General features: G+C 43.4%; 1 protein-coding gene across 1 annotated transcript in view; it reads left to right on the top strand.

Annotated features, from left to right (window-relative positions):
- The window catches only part of dnah5 (dynein, axonemal, heavy chain 5), a 227265-nt gene that overhangs the window by 144290 nt on the left and 66601 nt on the right, over positions 1–16374 (top strand). Inside the window, exons 58-62 of the mRNA XM_067995817.1 lie at positions 436–639; positions 2198–2377; positions 3686–3823; positions 7326–7461; positions 14559–14875. Of these exons, the coding sequence (XP_067851918.1) occupies positions 436–639; positions 2198–2377; positions 3686–3823; positions 7326–7461; positions 14559–14875 (975 nt within the window). The remainder of the gene's footprint in view (positions 1–435; positions 640–2197; positions 2378–3685; positions 3824–7325; positions 7462–14558; positions 14876–16374) is intronic.

Below are 16374 nucleotides of genomic sequence, written 5' to 3'. Positions count from 1 at the left end.
TGGGTTTAGCAATTGTATTAGTGATGTTGTATATTGAGACTGGGTGGCACAGTTGGTTAGCAAACACACATGAACTCAGAAGGATTAACACCTCTGTTAAAACACAGAGTTGCTACACACAGTTATAGTTATTCAGAATATAATTTATAGAGCTCCTTGCATTGTTTAATTTGAAAATTAGGAAAGAAATGGTAGGAAGATTGTACAAGCCTACCAAGTGGCTTCAAATCCAATATGTTGAGGAGCTTGGCTTTCTACAGGTTGGATTTCACAGACATACAGTAGTTCAACACCCCTGGAACCAAGCAAAATTTGAGTTAGAGCCTCTGTTAGCTACATGGCTTAAGCATGTCTATTAGATAAAAATGGATGCATCATCTCATTTTCTTTAGTTGTGCTTTGATACATTTATTTTTTCCTGTTTGTTTTATACAGACCATTAAGCCAGCTGATATTGCCACTGTCCGAACACTGGGTAGACCACCGCACCTCATCATGCGCATCATGGACTGTGTACTGCTGCTGTTCCAACGGAAAGTAAACACTGTGAAAATTGATGTAGAGAGGAGCTGCACCATGCCTTCCTGGCAAGAGTCTTTGAAGCTCATGACAGCAGGAAACTTTCTGCAGAATCTCCAGGTAGCCAGAATTATCTATAGACATCAAGGGGGGACTTTTAACCCCCAAGAACAGGTGGGTTCGGGGCGGGTGGGAAGTTAAGATAATAGAAATTTGCAGAGCAACCGCAACCCGGCTCCAAAGCACCCACTTCCGGTTTAACGGGGTGGGAGGGGGGAGCGGGTGACCAACCCGCTCTCAGGAGGCAGGTCGGTCAGTAAAGTCTTTGAAGGAGGCTGCATGCCTCCATTTTACCGAAATTTTTATTTTTAATCCATGGAGGCCAGGTTTCCCAGGCCATGGGATTCCCGGCAAGTAAAAGGAGGTGAGAAGGGCCGGGTCCATGAGGTAAGTGCATTTAAATCACTGCTTGTGGGCCAGGAGGCGCAGGAGTGCTTCCCCCGGCCCCTGCAAGCTAACCTCTTTACCGACTCCGTGATCGGACCCGGTGACGTCTGATGCCCCCCCCTCCCCCCATGATCTCCGATTGTTCACCCACTCCCCCGCAATCTCCGACTCCCCCTGTGATCAACCCCCCCCCCCGCCCCCCCACAAACTCCGACTTACCTTCCATCCGATCCCCGGCTGCTTTCCCGCACGACAGGAAGCCAGACTGGCTATTGGGCAGTAAACCTTTTGAAAATTTTAAAACAGGTCCTACCATTAAATTTGGTCCGCAAAACCTTCCCCCACCACCACTGTTCAATCTCTTCCCAGCTCCAAGTTAATATCAAGGCTCAAATCTTTCTTTCTTATGTGGATAAAACATACCACTTGGTTCTGTTTTATGTGTTCTCTCTGTAAAAGTATAAAATGCACATAATAGGTGTAATTTTCCAAGCACACACTGGTGATGTAGTCCACTGCTAATGTATATCAGAAATTTGCGGGTTTACTTACTCAAATTGCCAATAATCAATCAAAAGTTAAATATGTTTTTTGTCTTAGCAATAGTTGCAGTTTTAAAATAGTATTCTACTTTTGACATTGCCTGTTTTGCCTATTATGGAATATAGGAATATGAGAACATGCCTCTTTTTTTTCTTTTAAACTTATTTCCTCATGGCTAAATTGTCCTCTGGCTGGGCGGATAGGACAGACTGAGCTGTAGGTATCAATCACAGCCACTGTTGATGTTACGATGTATTGATCAACAGGAGTTGTATTTTCCTTCTCCCCCACCTCCCCACTTCCCCAACCTCATCCATGCTTCATTACTTCTGATAAGAGTTAAAACAGTTGACTTCAAAAGTGTCAGTGGAAAATCCGGTAAAGACACAAGTCCTGTGCCTTCAGTGTTACTTTGTAAATTAGGCTTGTCATTTAGCACATTATTGTAGCAGCTTTTAAGTATTTTATTTTCAAATATATATATTATACAGGTTACTAAAATTGCACTGAAAGAAAGACTGTGACAGAATAGCAAAATTAATGAATCATGTTTTCATGCTGAAAGCAATCATATCTTTAGTTTGAAGTAAGTTAGATTATAGTTGTGTAAAAAAATCACAACAGTATTTGAGACTACAATTAAAATTGTACCAGATAAATACTTAATCATATTATTTTACCATCCTAGCAATTTCCCAAAGACACAATTAATGAGGAAGTTGTCGATTTACTTCAGCCCTACTTTGAAATGGCAGACTACAATAGTGAAACAGCCAAGAGAGTCTGTGGCAATGTAGCAGGAATTTGCTCCTGGACAAAGGCTATGGCTTCCTTCTTCTCCATTAACAAGGAAGTGTTACCACTAAAGGTACATTAAGGTGAAAGTATTTAACGTTAAGGTGAAAGTATCTGATTGTTCACTCCAAAAAAGCCACACCTGCAGTAGTATTTTATGGGAGAGATTGCAGAAATACAAATATATGATCTGTTGTACTTTGCAGTAAAGATAAAAGAACAAGCAGGAAAAGTCTATTACAGGCAGTTACAACTTTCTAGCTATCAAGTCATTTCTATTTGCAGTAATCATCATATATCTATGTACGGATAATCCTCATCTGTGTCCCAGTAGATCAGAATAATTAGAGTAGTCAACCTCAACAATATAAGAATGTTCCATAGGGGGATGTGGAAATGAATGCTGAGCCAGGAAGAGAGACATTAAGAGATGTGATGGCAAACCTGTCTGAAGAGATGAGTTTTGAAGAGCTTTTTAAAAGTGGAGAGAGAGGGGGAAAGGTAGAGAGGTAGAGATGTAAGGAAAACGTTGCAGAGATCAGGGCCGAGACGTCCAAAAGCTCTACCGTCAATGGTGGAGTGCAGAGATGGAGGTGGGGGCTGGGGAGGGAGGGTGGGGGAAAATGAATAGAAGGCTGGAATCAGAAGAATGGAATTTTTGGGAGGAGTTACAGGACTGGAGGAACTTGCAAAGGAAGGGTGGGGTAAAACTACAGAAAGATTTGTAGAGAATGACAACAATTTTAAATTTAATATGTTGAAGGACAGAATGCTAATGACAGTCAGTGAGTATGGGAGTGATGGTCAAATGAGGCTTGGTGTGCAACAGAACACAGGTGGCAGTTTGAACAAGTTGGAGTTTATGGAGAGGGGAGGATGTGAGACCAGCAAGGAGCAAGCTAGCATAGTTGTTTAAGAGTCTCAGCAGAGGAGGGGTAGAAGTAGGAGCAGAGATGGGTGATGTTGCAGAAGTAAGTGATCTTAATGGTGGATAGGATGTGTGGTTTAAAGCTCAGCTCAGGATTGAACAATATGACAAGGTTGTGAACAGTCTGATCAGCTGGAGAGGGTGGCATGGCAGGGAGATGGAATCAGTGGTAAGGGAACAGAGTTTGTGGCAGGGGCCAAAGAAGATACCTGCCTATCAGCTGTAGGAAGTTGTGACTCATCCAGGATTTGATGTCAGACAAGCAGCCGAGAAGCCAAGTGACGTGGTGAAGAGGTAGCATTCGGTGTCATCAGCAAACACACAGAAGCTATCCCCGTGCCTGTGGATGATGCCATGTTGTAGAACAATTTATTTTATAGAAAAGAGAAGCCCTCAGCATTCATTACCCATATTTGAAATCATATCTTAAAAATGTATATATATTTCTTTTAGGCTAATTTGGCAATCCAGGAAAATCGTCTGGCCATTGCCATGTTAGATCTCCAGAAGGCACAAGCAGAGTTAGATGCCAAACAAGCAGAACTGGACATTGTACAGGCAGCATATGACAAGGCCATGACAGAGAAACAAGTGAGTATTAAATGATTATAGTCAAATTGTTTATTGTTTGTAAAACAATATCTAGTGCTTCAACCATGAGAAATAGTTTCACATCCTTAATTATGTGTGGGAAATTTCTACAACTAAATAAATTTTGGGGGGAAACATTTTAGGGGCACTGGCTACAGTGTACAAATTCATGGAATCATAGAAATTTACGGCACAGAAGGAGGTCATTCGGCCCATTGTGTCTGTGCCGGCTGAAAAAGAGCTAACCAGCCTAATCTCACTTTCCAGCTCTTGGTTTGTAGTCTTGTAGGTTACAGCACTTCAAGTGCACATCCAAGCACCTTTTAAATGCATTGAGGATTTCTGCCTCTACCACCCTTTCAGGCAGTGAGTTCCAGACCCCCACCACCCTCTGAGTGAAAACACTTTTTCTCAGCTCCCCTCTAATCCTTCTATCAATTACTTTAAACCTATGCCCCCTGGTCACTGACCCCTCTGCTAAGGGAAATAGGCCCTTCCTCTCCACTCTATCTAGGCCCCTCATAACTTTATACACTTCAATTAAATCTCCCCTCAGCCTCCTTTGGTCCAAAGAAAACAACCTCAGCCTATCCAATCCTTACTCATAGCTAAAATTCTCCAGTCTTGGCAACATCCTCGTAAATCTCCTCTGTACCCTCTCCATTGCAATCACATCTTTCCTGTAATGTGGTGACCAGAACTGTACACTCAAGCTGTGGCCTAACTAGTGTTTTATTCAGTTCAAGCATAACCCCTCTGCTGTTATATTCTATACCTCAGCTAATAAAAGCAAGTATCCCGTATGCCATCTTAACCACCTTATCTACTTGCCCTGCTACCTTCAGGGATCTATGGACATGCACTCCAAGGTCCCTCTTTTCCTCTACACTTTTCAGTATCGTCCCATTTATTGTATATTCCCTTGCCTTGTTTGCCCTCCCTAAATGCATTACCTCACACTTCTCTGGATGGAATTCCATTTGCCACCTTTCTGCCCACCTGATCAGTCCATTGATATCTTCCTGCAGTCTACAGCTTTCCTCCTCACTATCAACCACGCGGCCAATTTTAGTATCATCTGCAAACTTCGTAATCATGTCCCCAACATTTACGTCTAAATCGCTGAAATATACCACAAAAAGCAAAGGACCTAGTACTGAGCCCTGTGGAACTCCACTGGAAACAGCCTTCCAGTCCCAAAACTACCTGTCGACTATTACCCTTTGCTTCCTGTCATTGAGCCAATCTCGGATCCAACTTGCCACTTTCCCTTGGATCCCATGGGCTTTTATTTTTCTGACCAGTCTGCCATATGCGACCTTGTCAAAAGCCTTGCTAACTTCCATGTAGACCACATCAAATACACAATCTTCATCGACCCTTCTTGTTACGTCCTCAAAGAATTCAATCAAGTTAGTCAGACACGACCCTCCCTTAACAAATCCATGCTAACTTTGCTTGATTAATCCGTGCCTTTCTAAATGACAATTAATACTATCCCTCAGAATTGATTCCAACAATTTGCCCACCACCGAGGTAAGGCTGACTGGCCTGTAATTACTCGGTCTATCCCTTTGTCCGTTTTTAAACAACGGTACAACGTTAGCAGTCCTCCAATCCTCTGGCACCATGCCCATAGCCAGAGAGGATTGCAAAATAATGGTCAGAGCCTCCATTATTTCCCCCATTGCTCCTCTTAACAGCCTGGGATACATTTCATCCGGGCCTGGCGATTTATCTACTTTCAAAGATGCTAATCCCCTTAATAATTCCTCCCTCATTATGTTTATCCCATGCAAAATTTCACACTCCTCCTCCTTAACTACAATGTCTGCATTGTCCCCCTCTTTTGTGAAGACAGACGCAAAGTATTCATTAAGAACCGTACCAACATCTTCCGCCTCTACACATAGGCTACCTTTTTGGTCTGTACTCTTTCCTTAGTTATCCACTTGCTCTTGATGTATTTATAAAACCTCTTTGGGTTTTCCTTGATTTTACTTGCCAATATTTTTTCATGCCCTCTCTTTGCTTTCCTAATTTCCTTTTTAATTTCACTCCTGCACTTTCTAGACTCATGTAGGCTTTCTGCAGTATTGAGCTCTCGGTATCTGACATAAGCTTCCCTTTTTTGCCTTATCCTACCCTGTATGCTCCTTGACATCCAGGGGGCTCTAGATTTGTGAGTGCCACCCTTTTTCCTTATGGGAACATATTTGCTCTGAACCCTCACTATCTCCTCCTTGAATGCCTCCCACTGCTCTGACACTGATTTACTTTCAAGTAGCTGTTTCCAGTCCACTTTGTCCACTTCTCAGCTTGGTAAAATTGGCCTTTCCCCAATTGAAAACTTTTACTCCTGTTCTATTATGTGCATAGTCTGAATCCATAAATTCTGAATACAGATTATTACACAGAGTTTACATGTCATGAGGCAACTAATTACAGAAAATAGAACATCAATTGGCCCGTGCTTCATATCCCACAAGGTGCATCAACTATACACCACAGATGTGGTGTCAGCCATGTGAAAATCATTGTATCCCCCATAATTTATTGTTTTCTTCATTTTTGCAAATCTTCTAATAAGGCTGTTCTTACAGCCTTCTCTGTGGTAGTAATTTGCTGCAAATTAATGCCCTCAAAGAAGGGAGCCTATTATCCTTATCCGGTCTGTCTAACACGCGAGTCCAGCCCCAAGTGGATTAGCATGACACTTAGTTGTAAACAATTGCTACAAAGTTCAAAAATAAGGAAAAAAGCAGATGGATTCATCAGCAACAACCCAGATATCATATGAGGCAATCTCAGCCCATTTGACTTAACGCCTAAGTTAGGGAGCTGTCCCACAGATGAGTCAACTAACGACCTGATATAGCTGTGCTCACATTGCCTCTAGATCTCATGAAGTCTTGAGGCTACAGGACAAACAATGTCAAGGAAGCCTCCTGCTGATCAGCAACCGCTCAAGTGAAGAATCAGTACTGATCCCTGTTGAGCATTACTTGGTGGATGCTCTGAAGAAAGCCAGGGCACAGAATAAACTGTGGGTGGGGGACTTCAATGTCCACCACTGAGAGTGGCTTAGCAGTAACACTACTATCTGAGTCCTGAAAGACGTAGCTGCCAGACCGGGCCTGCGTCAAGTGGTGAGGGAAATCAACATGAGCAAGTGACCTACTTGACTTTGTCTTTACCAACCTACCTCTCACAGACACATCTGTACCATGGTATCATTGGTAGGAGTGGCCACCACACAATACTTGTGATGACATGTCTCATCCTTGTGACGACAAAGTCCGCAGTTTGCCAGAATTATTGAGATGAGGTCCGAGGCGCAATTTCAGACGAGCTTCTGATGCAGGCTCTACGTCATGCATACCTAAAGATCAAAGATTACTCAAGGATTAATCTGTTTTCAGGAGGTGTTCTGGTGTTTGATAATATTATGGAGCTGATGTCCATCACGTTTGGTAGTTATTGAAAAATTTCTTGTTGTTAGGCATTGTTGGAGGATGCTGAACGCTGCCGACACAAGATGCAGACTGCTTCCACCCTGATCAGTGGGCTGGCAGGTGAAAAAGAACGATGGACTGAACAGAGTAAGGAGTTCTCAGCGCAGACCAAACGGCTTGTGGGTAAGCACTTCCTCCACTTAGAGCTAAAATATGTTTTGTACTAGTACAGCTTGTGCTCGCTGCCCAGGGGTGACTCCCTCCACTAAATTACTTGACGTCATAAAAAACATAATTGGCTGAGTCAACATTCAGAATATTTTTAAATAAATAATAATATGAATGGTAGAATTTTACTGAAGTAAATCTGAATCTGACTGGAATCATGAAATTGGGCACACTCTGGATAATTGATTCTAGGCAAGATTAATCAACACAGAATCATAGAAAGGTTACAGCATGGAAAGAGGCCATTTTGCTCCATCAAGTCTATGCTGGCTCGATGCAAGAGCAATCCAGCTCGTCCCACTCCCCTGCCCTTTCCCCGTAGCCCTGCAAATTGGGAATTTTACTGCTGCTGTTGCAACTGATAAAATGAAACAACAAAGTGGTATTCTATAATAAGTATATGACAACTTTTATTTTAAACGAACAATAAAAGGAGTTTCAAACATAATTTCAGCTTATCATACTGTACTAAGAGCTGCATATGATTGTGTTATGGTGCATTATCACTACATGTGGTGGTGGTGGGGAAACTTTTAGAAACGATAACCCCGGGACAGAATTAGCAGTCACTTGGACAAATGTGGATAGATTAGGGAAGGCCAGCACGGATTTGTTAAAGATAAATCGTGTTTAACTAACTTGATAGAGTTTTTTGATGAGGTAACAGAGAGAGTAGATGAGGGCAATGCGGCTGACGTGGTGGCTCACCACCACCTTCTCAAGGGCAATTAGGGATGGGCAATAAATGCTGGCCTCACCAGCGACGCCCACATCCCATGAACGAATAAAACAAAATATGGACTTCCAAAAAGCGTTTGATAAAGTGCCGCCTAATAGGCTTGTCATCAAGAATGAAGCCCATGGAATAAAGGGGGCAGTAGCAGCATGGATACAAAATTGCCGATGTGACAGGAAGCAGAGAGTAGTGGTGAACGGTTGTTTCTCGGATTGGAGGGAGGTGTACGGTGCTGTTCCCCAGGGGTCGGTACTAGGACCACTGCTTTTCTTGATATATATTAATGACTTGGACTTGGGTGTACAGGGCACAATTTACAAATTTTCAGATGACACAAAATTGGAAGTGCAGTAAACAGTGAGGAGGATAGTGATAGACTTCAAGAAGATATAGACAGGCTGGTGGCATGGGTGGACATGTGGCAGATGAAATTTAACGCAGAAAAATGCGAAGTGATACATTTCGACAGTAAGAACGAGGAGAGGCAATATAAACTAGAGGGCACAACTCTAAAAGGGGTACAGGTACAGAGAGATCTGGGGATATATGTGCATAAATTGTTGCAGGTAGCAGGGCAGGTTGAGAAAGCAGTTAAAAAAGCATATGGGATCCTGGGCTTTATAAATAGAGACAAAGGGGGTGATTTTAAACCCCAAGAGTGGGTGGGTTGGGGGCGGGTGGAAGTTGAAAAGAGTTGTTTATTTGGGTCGCAACCACAAAATTTTTGGATTTTGCATTCCCAGTGGGAAGCCTATGCTTTTACGCCCCGACGTTAAACCCAGAAATAAAGCTGGGTTGCGGTCGCGACCCAAAAAGCATCTATTTTCAACTCCCACCTGCCCCCAACCCACCCGTTCTTAAGGTTTAAAACCCCCATAGAATACAAAAGCAAGGAAGTCATGATGAACCTTTATGAAACACTGGTTTGACCACACTGGAGTATTGTGTCCAGTTCTGGGCACCGCACTTCAGGAAAGATGTGAAGGCCTTAGCGAGGGTGCAGAAAAGATTTACTAGAATGATTCCAGGAATGAGGGACTTTAATTATGTGGATAGACTGGAGAAGCTGGGGTTGATCTCCTTGGAACATAGAAGGTTGAGAGGAGATTTGATAGAGATATTCAAAATCATGAAGTGTCTAGACAGAGTAAATAGAGAGAAACTGTTCTCATTGACTGAAGGGTCAAGAACCAGAGGACACAGATTTAAGGTGATTGGCAAAAGAACCAAAGGTGACATGAGGAAAAACGTTTTTACACAGCGAGTGGTTAGGATCTGGAATCCAGGGGTTTGGTGGAGGCAGATTCAATCATGGCTTTCAAAAGGGAACTGGATAAGTACTTGAAAGGAAAAATTTGCAGGTCTACGAGGATAGGGTGGGGGAGTGGGACTAGCTGGATTGCTCTTGCATAGAGCCGGCATGGACTCGATGGGCTGAATGGCCTCCTCCTGTGCTGTAACCTTTCTATGATTCCACAGGTTTAGTGTCCATTTCAGCTTTGCATTGGAACTAAACTTTCTAAATGTTCCCTGAACTGACTTTGAATCAATAGGAGTCTGACTATGCATCACTCCAGTATTAGGTCAGGCTGTTACTCCAGACTCAGGCTGCATTTTCACTGAGTGCAGTGTTGGTGTGGAGCAAAAACTGATTCGCATTGACACTACAGTTGCAGTGTGAATGCAGACATAATTGGTAATAATTAGCAATTATGCTCTCTCTCTCTCTCTCAGAATAGGAACATAGGAACAGGAGTAGGCCATTCAGCCCCTCGTGCCTGCTCTGCCATTTGATAAGATCATGGCTGATCTGTCATCTAACTCCATATACCTGCCGTTGGCCCATATGCCTTAATACCTTTGGTTGCCAAAAAGCTATCTATCTCAGATTTAAATTTAGCAATTGAGCTAGTATCAATTGCCGTTTGCGGAAGAGAGTTCCAAACTTCTACCACCCTTTGTGTGTAGAAATGTTTTCTAATCTCGCTCCTGAAAGGTCTGGCTCTAATTTTTAGACTGTGCCCAACCAGCGGAAATAGTTTCTCTCTATCCACCCTATCTGTTCCCCTTAATATCTTATAAACTTCGATCAGATCACCCCTTGACCTTCGAAACTCCAGAGAATACAACCCCAATTTGTGTAATCTCTCCTCGAAACTTAACCCTTGAAGTCCGGGTATCATTCTAGTAAACCTACACTGCACTCCCTCCAAGGCGAATATGTCCTTCCGAAGGTGCGGTGCCCAGAACTGCTCACAGTACTCCAGGTGCAGTCTAACCAGGGTTTTATATAGCTGCAGCATAACTTCTGCCCCCTTGTATTCTAGTCCTCCAGATATAAAGGCCAGCATTCCATTTGCCTTCTTGATTATTTTCTGCACCTGTTCATGACACTTCAATGATCTATGCACCTGAACCCCTAAGTCCCTTTGGACATCTACTGTTTTTAACTTTTTACCATTTAGAAAGTACCCTGTTCTATCCTTTTTTGATCCAAAGTGGATGACCTCACATTTGTCTACATTGAATTCCATTTGCCACAGTTTAGCCCATTCACCTAATCTATCAATATCCCTTTGTAATTTTATGTTTTCATCTATACTGCTTACAATGCCACCAATCTTTGTGTCATCGGCAAACTTAGATATGAGACTTTCTATGCCTTCATCTAAGTTGTTAATAAATATTGTGAATAATTGAGGTCCCAAGACAGATCCATGCGGGACTTCACTAGTCACATCCTGCCAATGTGAGTACCTACCCATTATCCCTACTCTCTGTCGCCTTTCGCTCAGCCAACTTCCTAACCAAGTCGGTACTTTTCCCTCGATTCCATGGGCTCCTATCTTAGCTAACAGTCTCTTATGCGGGACCTATCAAATGCCTTCTGGAAGTCCATATAAATAACATCCATTGACATTCCCCTGTCCACTATTTAGTCACCTCTTCAAAAAATTCAATCAGGTTTGTCAGGCACGACCTACCTTTCACAAATCCATGCTGGCTCTGTCTGATTAACTGAAAATTCTCGAGGTGTTCAGTCACCCTATCCTTAATTATAGACTCCAGCATTATCTCCACAACAGATGTTAGGCTAACTGCTCTATAATTCCCCGGTTTCCCTCTCTCTCCTTTCTTAAAAAGCGGAGTGACGTGCAATTTACCAATCTAGAGGGACAGTTCCTGAATCTGGAGAACTTTGAAAGATTATATTTAGGGCATCCGCAATGTGCTCACCTACTTCCTTTAAAACCCTGGGATGGAAACCATCTGGTCCTGGGGATTTGTCACTCTTTAGTGCTATTATTTTCTTCATTACTGTTGCTTTACTTATGTTAATTTTATTGAGTCCCTGTCCCCGATTCAATATTAGTTTTCTTGGGATTTCCGGCATGCTATCCTCTTTTTCTACTGTAAATACTGACACAAAGTAATTGTTCAACATGTCTGCCATTTCCCCATTGTCAATGACAATATCCCCACTTTCAGTTTTTAAGGGGCCAACACTGCTCCTGACCACCCTCTTTTTCCTAATATAACGATAAAAGTTCTTCGTATTGGTTTTGCTATCCCTTGCGAGTTTCTTTTCATACTCTCTTTTTGTAGCTCTTACTATCTGTTTTGTGATCCTTTGTTGATCTTTGTATCTTTCCCATTCGCCAGGATCTGTGCCATTTTTTGCCTTTTTGTATGCCCTTTCCTTATGTCTTATACTGTCCCTTACCTCTTTAGTTGTCCATGGCTGTTTTTTTTGGCAAGTAGAGTTCTTGCCCCTCAGGGGTATAAACCGATTCTGTATCACGTTAAATGTTTCTTTAAACATTTCCCACTGATCATCAGTCGTTTTACCTATTAACAGATTTGCCCAGTTTACTGTGGACAGTCTCTGTCTCATCCCATTGAAGTCGGCCTTGCCCAAGTCTAGAATCTGAGCAGCTGAATCACTTTTTACCCTTTCAAACACTACATTGAACTCGATCATGTTATGATCGCTATTAGATAGATGTTCACGCACAGTTAAGCCGTTAACTAAATCTGGTTCATTACTCATTACTAAATCTAGTATGGCTTGCCTCCTTGTTGCCTCTCGGACATACTGCTGTAGAAAACTATCCCGGACACACTCAAGAAATTCGCTACCTTTCTGACAGTTGCTAGTCCGCTTTTCACAATCTATGTGAAGGTTAAAGTCCCCCATTAAGACCGCTATGCCTTTCTTGCTCGCTTGTCTAATCTCTGCATTTATACAATCTAGCACTTCAGAGCTGCTGCCAGGGGTCCTATACACAATTCCCACTATAGTCTTAGATCCTTTCCTATTTCTCAATTCAACCCATAAGGTCTCTGTTGGCTGCTTACCTCTCGTTATATCCCCCTTTATCATTGAAGTGATTTCATCTCTAATCATTAAGGCTAATCCTCCCCCTCTTCCATTTTCCCTATCTCTCCTGTAGACCTTATAACCCGGTGTATTTAGTTCCCAATCCTGACCATCCTGCAGCCATGTCTCAGTGATAGCTATCATGTCATACCCTCCAATTTGAATTTGAACCTGTAGTTCATTTAATTTATTCCTTATACTCCGTGCATTTGTATATAAAACTCTTAGTCGGGCCACACACTCTAGCCTGACCTTCAGCTTTGATGCTGGGTTAATCGCCTTACGCCTTCTAGTTTTTACTTTATCTGTCGTGCCTAAAGTACACTTTCTTTCCGCTGCTCTACACTTTTCCCTTTCACTTGTTCTTGAACAACTGTTTGTACTCTCTTGCTGCTCTCAACTTTACTCCCTTCTGACTCCCCGCTCAGGTACCCATCCCCCTGCCACTCTAGTTTAATCCTTCCCCAACAGCACTAGCAAACACCCCCGCGAGGACATTGGTCCCAGTCCTGCTCGGGTGTAACCCGTCATGCTTGTACAGGTCCCACCTTCCCCAGAACCAGTCCCAATGTCCCAGGAATCTAAATCCCTCCCTCCTACACCATCCCTGCAGCCACGCATTCATACTGTCTATTCTCCTGTTCCTATACTCACTAGCACGTGGCACTGGTAGTAATCCTGAGATCACTACCTTTGAGGTCCTGCTTTTTAATTTATCTCCTAACTCCTTAAATTCACCTTGCAGGACCTCATCCCTTTTTTTACCTATGTCGTTGGTACCCAATATGGACCACGACTACTGGCTGTTCACCCTCCCCCTCCAGAATGCCCTGCAGCCGCTCCGTGACATCCTTAACCCTAGCACCAGGGAGGCAACATACCATCCTGGAGTCACGTTTGCGGCCGCAGAAACGCCTATCTGTTCCCCTTACAATTGAATCCCCTATCACTATAGCCCTGCCACTCTTCTTCCTCCCCTCCTGTGCAGCAGAGCCACCCGTGGTGCCCCGAACTTGGCTCTTGCTGCTTTCCCCTGCTAAGCCATCTCCCCCAACAGGTTCCAAAGCAGAATATCTGTTTGAAAGGGAGATGGCCCCAGGGGACTCCTGCTCTACCTGCCTAGTCCTTTTAATCTGCCTGGCGGTCACCCATTTCCTTTCTGCCTGCGTAATCTTTACCTGTGGTGTGACCACCTCACTGAACGTGCTATCCACGATAGTCTCAGCATCGCAGAAGCTCCACAGTAAATCCACCCGCAGCTCCAGCTCCGAAATACGGTTAGCCCGTAGCTGCAGCTGGACACACTTCCTGCACACGTGGTCGCCAGGGTCACTGGTATTGTCCATGACTTCCCACATAGTGCAGGAGGAGCATATCACAGGTGCAAGCTGTGCTGCCATGACTTGCCTTAGACTCTCAGACTCTCCTCCTGCTCTCGGTCTCTCCTTTTATACTGTGCTCATCTCTCGGACTCTCCTGCCTCACCTGTGACGTCGCACAGTATTTTTCTCTTGTTGCAGGTCTGCTGCTGCTTTTATTCCCCAATCTCAGTCTTCTACTGCTCAGGTCCACTGCCACTCTGCGGGAAAAGTTTGGAAAAGCAAGGCAAAGCAGCACCCAGAAGATTTCTTTGCCTGGATTGTTACCCTCTCTCTCTCTCCAACTGTACATTCTGACCTTCTCTTTGGTGCCATAACCATTCTGAACCATCAAATTCAGAATGCTGATCTTATCTTCTCCTCTAGACCCAGGTAGCCCCATAACCAAATTCCCTCCCTTAAAGCATTCACAAACTCTGTTGCTACCCTTCTCTCAAAAGTGTATAAGAACTCTGAAGCTATTAATGTATTATTAATGCAGCTGGAGACATTAAAGAATAAATTAGCAAAGGACCTGCACTGCTAATACTTTACTGTTTTTGGTTTTCTGTTTCAGGCGATGTATTGTTGGCCACTGCCTTTTTATCATATTCAGGTCCCTTCAACCAAGAGTTCCGTAATTTACTGCTGAAAGATTGGGAGAAAGAAATGAAAACTCGTAAGATTCCCTTTGCCAATAACCTGAACCTTACAGAAGTGCTAATTGATGTCCCAACAATTGGTGAATGGAACTTGCAAGGCTTACCAAACGATGAGCTGTCTATACAGAATGGAATCATCGTTACTAAAGCAGCTCGTTACCCCTTGCTGATTGATCCACAAAACCAGGGCAAGATATGGATAAAAAATAAAGAGGTTAAGAATGAACTTCAGGTATTATAGTGTTCTTTCCATTTTGTTACACGTTTCTGCAAACAGTTGGGTTACCACATGAGCTTTATCTATCTATATCATTAAAAGTTTTGCATCTGGTGCATGTCCAACTAAAACAACCAATCAAAAAACACCTATACTTCACTGTCTTTCAATAAATCCCACTCTCCATAAAGTAAACCAGTCACATTCCCTAATAAAGAATTTCAAGGTCCTTTGAACAGTCGTTGATTACCCACCCACCCCACTATATTTACCACTAAAAATAAAATTTACAACCTTATAAACACATAAAGGAGACAATGGGGTAGATCTTGACTTTGTGCCTATATTGTGATTGGTGATAGTGAATTAGCAGCCCGTTTTACATCTCTCCCAATTTTTATTTCCATTGAAATCAATGGAAGAGAGATGTAAAACGGGCTGCCGACTTGCTATCACCTGTTCCACACTATCGCACAAAGTCAAGATCTACTCCAATGAGTTTGAGAAAGATCACCAAAATTATTCAGTAGCTACCCATCCATAATCCAATGGAGGAAAGACATTGGAGGAGGATGGTGTGGTCGATCATGTCAGAGGCTGTAGAGAGGTCGACGAGGATAAGGAGGGATAGTGCACCATAGTCACAGTCACAGAGGATGATGTTATGACTTCAGTTAGAGCCATTTTGGTGTTGTGGTAGGGACGGAGTTGCAGAAAGATGGGCATGGATTTGGAGGCAATAACATGTCAGTCTGCAAGGACGGGGGCTGGGGTGAAGGGTGAATTTTTCGTGGAGGGGTATGATGATGGCTGTGTTGAAAATGAGAGGGACAGTACCTGAGGAGAAGGAACCATTTAACAAAGTCAGCTAGCATGCGGGCCAGGCAGGAAAGTTGGGTAGTTAGCAGTTTAGTGGGAATGGGGTCTCATGGCCAAGGTGAGCTTGAAGAGGGCTTGAGGGGTGATAGGAGAGAAACTAGAGAAAGATACAGGTTCAGGGCCAGGGTGGGAGGGGGGAGGTTTGGCTTGGTGGGCAAGTGGAAGGGGGGAAGCAGCAGAGGCAGCTGAACATATGGTCCCAATCTAGGTGAGAAAGAAGTCCATGAGATCCTTGTACTTGTTGTTGAAGTTAAGGGCGGAAAAGGGTTTAAGGAGACAGTTTGTAGTGGAGAAAAGAAGCCATGAGGTTATCATTGCTTTCCAGGATGTTCCTGGAGTGGTGGCCAATTTTGGCAGAGGAGAGTGAGGCCCAATAGGGCTTGTGATCCAGCCAGATCTGGTGATGGATGGCTAAACCAGTGGTGTGCTAGATTCGCTTACGTCTGCACCTCTTGGGTTTGAGCGAGTGAAAATGCTGGCCATACCGGAGGAAACAACTGTGATGAGAGAGAGTGAAGATTTTGCAAGGTCATCAATGTGGAAGTGAAAGAGTGATTGCACAGATTGATAGCTGCAGAAGTATCATGACAAATAGAGGCCAGAGGATAGGCAGTTGGGAGTTTGAAAGTGCAGTT

This window comes from Heptranchias perlo, chromosome 2 (genome assembly GCF_035084215.1).
Source record: "Heptranchias perlo isolate sHepPer1 chromosome 2, sHepPer1.hap1, whole genome shotgun sequence".
In the NCBI taxonomy this organism is placed as follows: Eukaryota; Metazoa; Chordata; class Chondrichthyes; order Hexanchiformes; family Hexanchidae; genus Heptranchias; species Heptranchias perlo.
The sequence above is the reverse complement of the archived record's forward strand: the minus strand, read 5'-3'. Positions and strand labels throughout refer to the sequence as shown.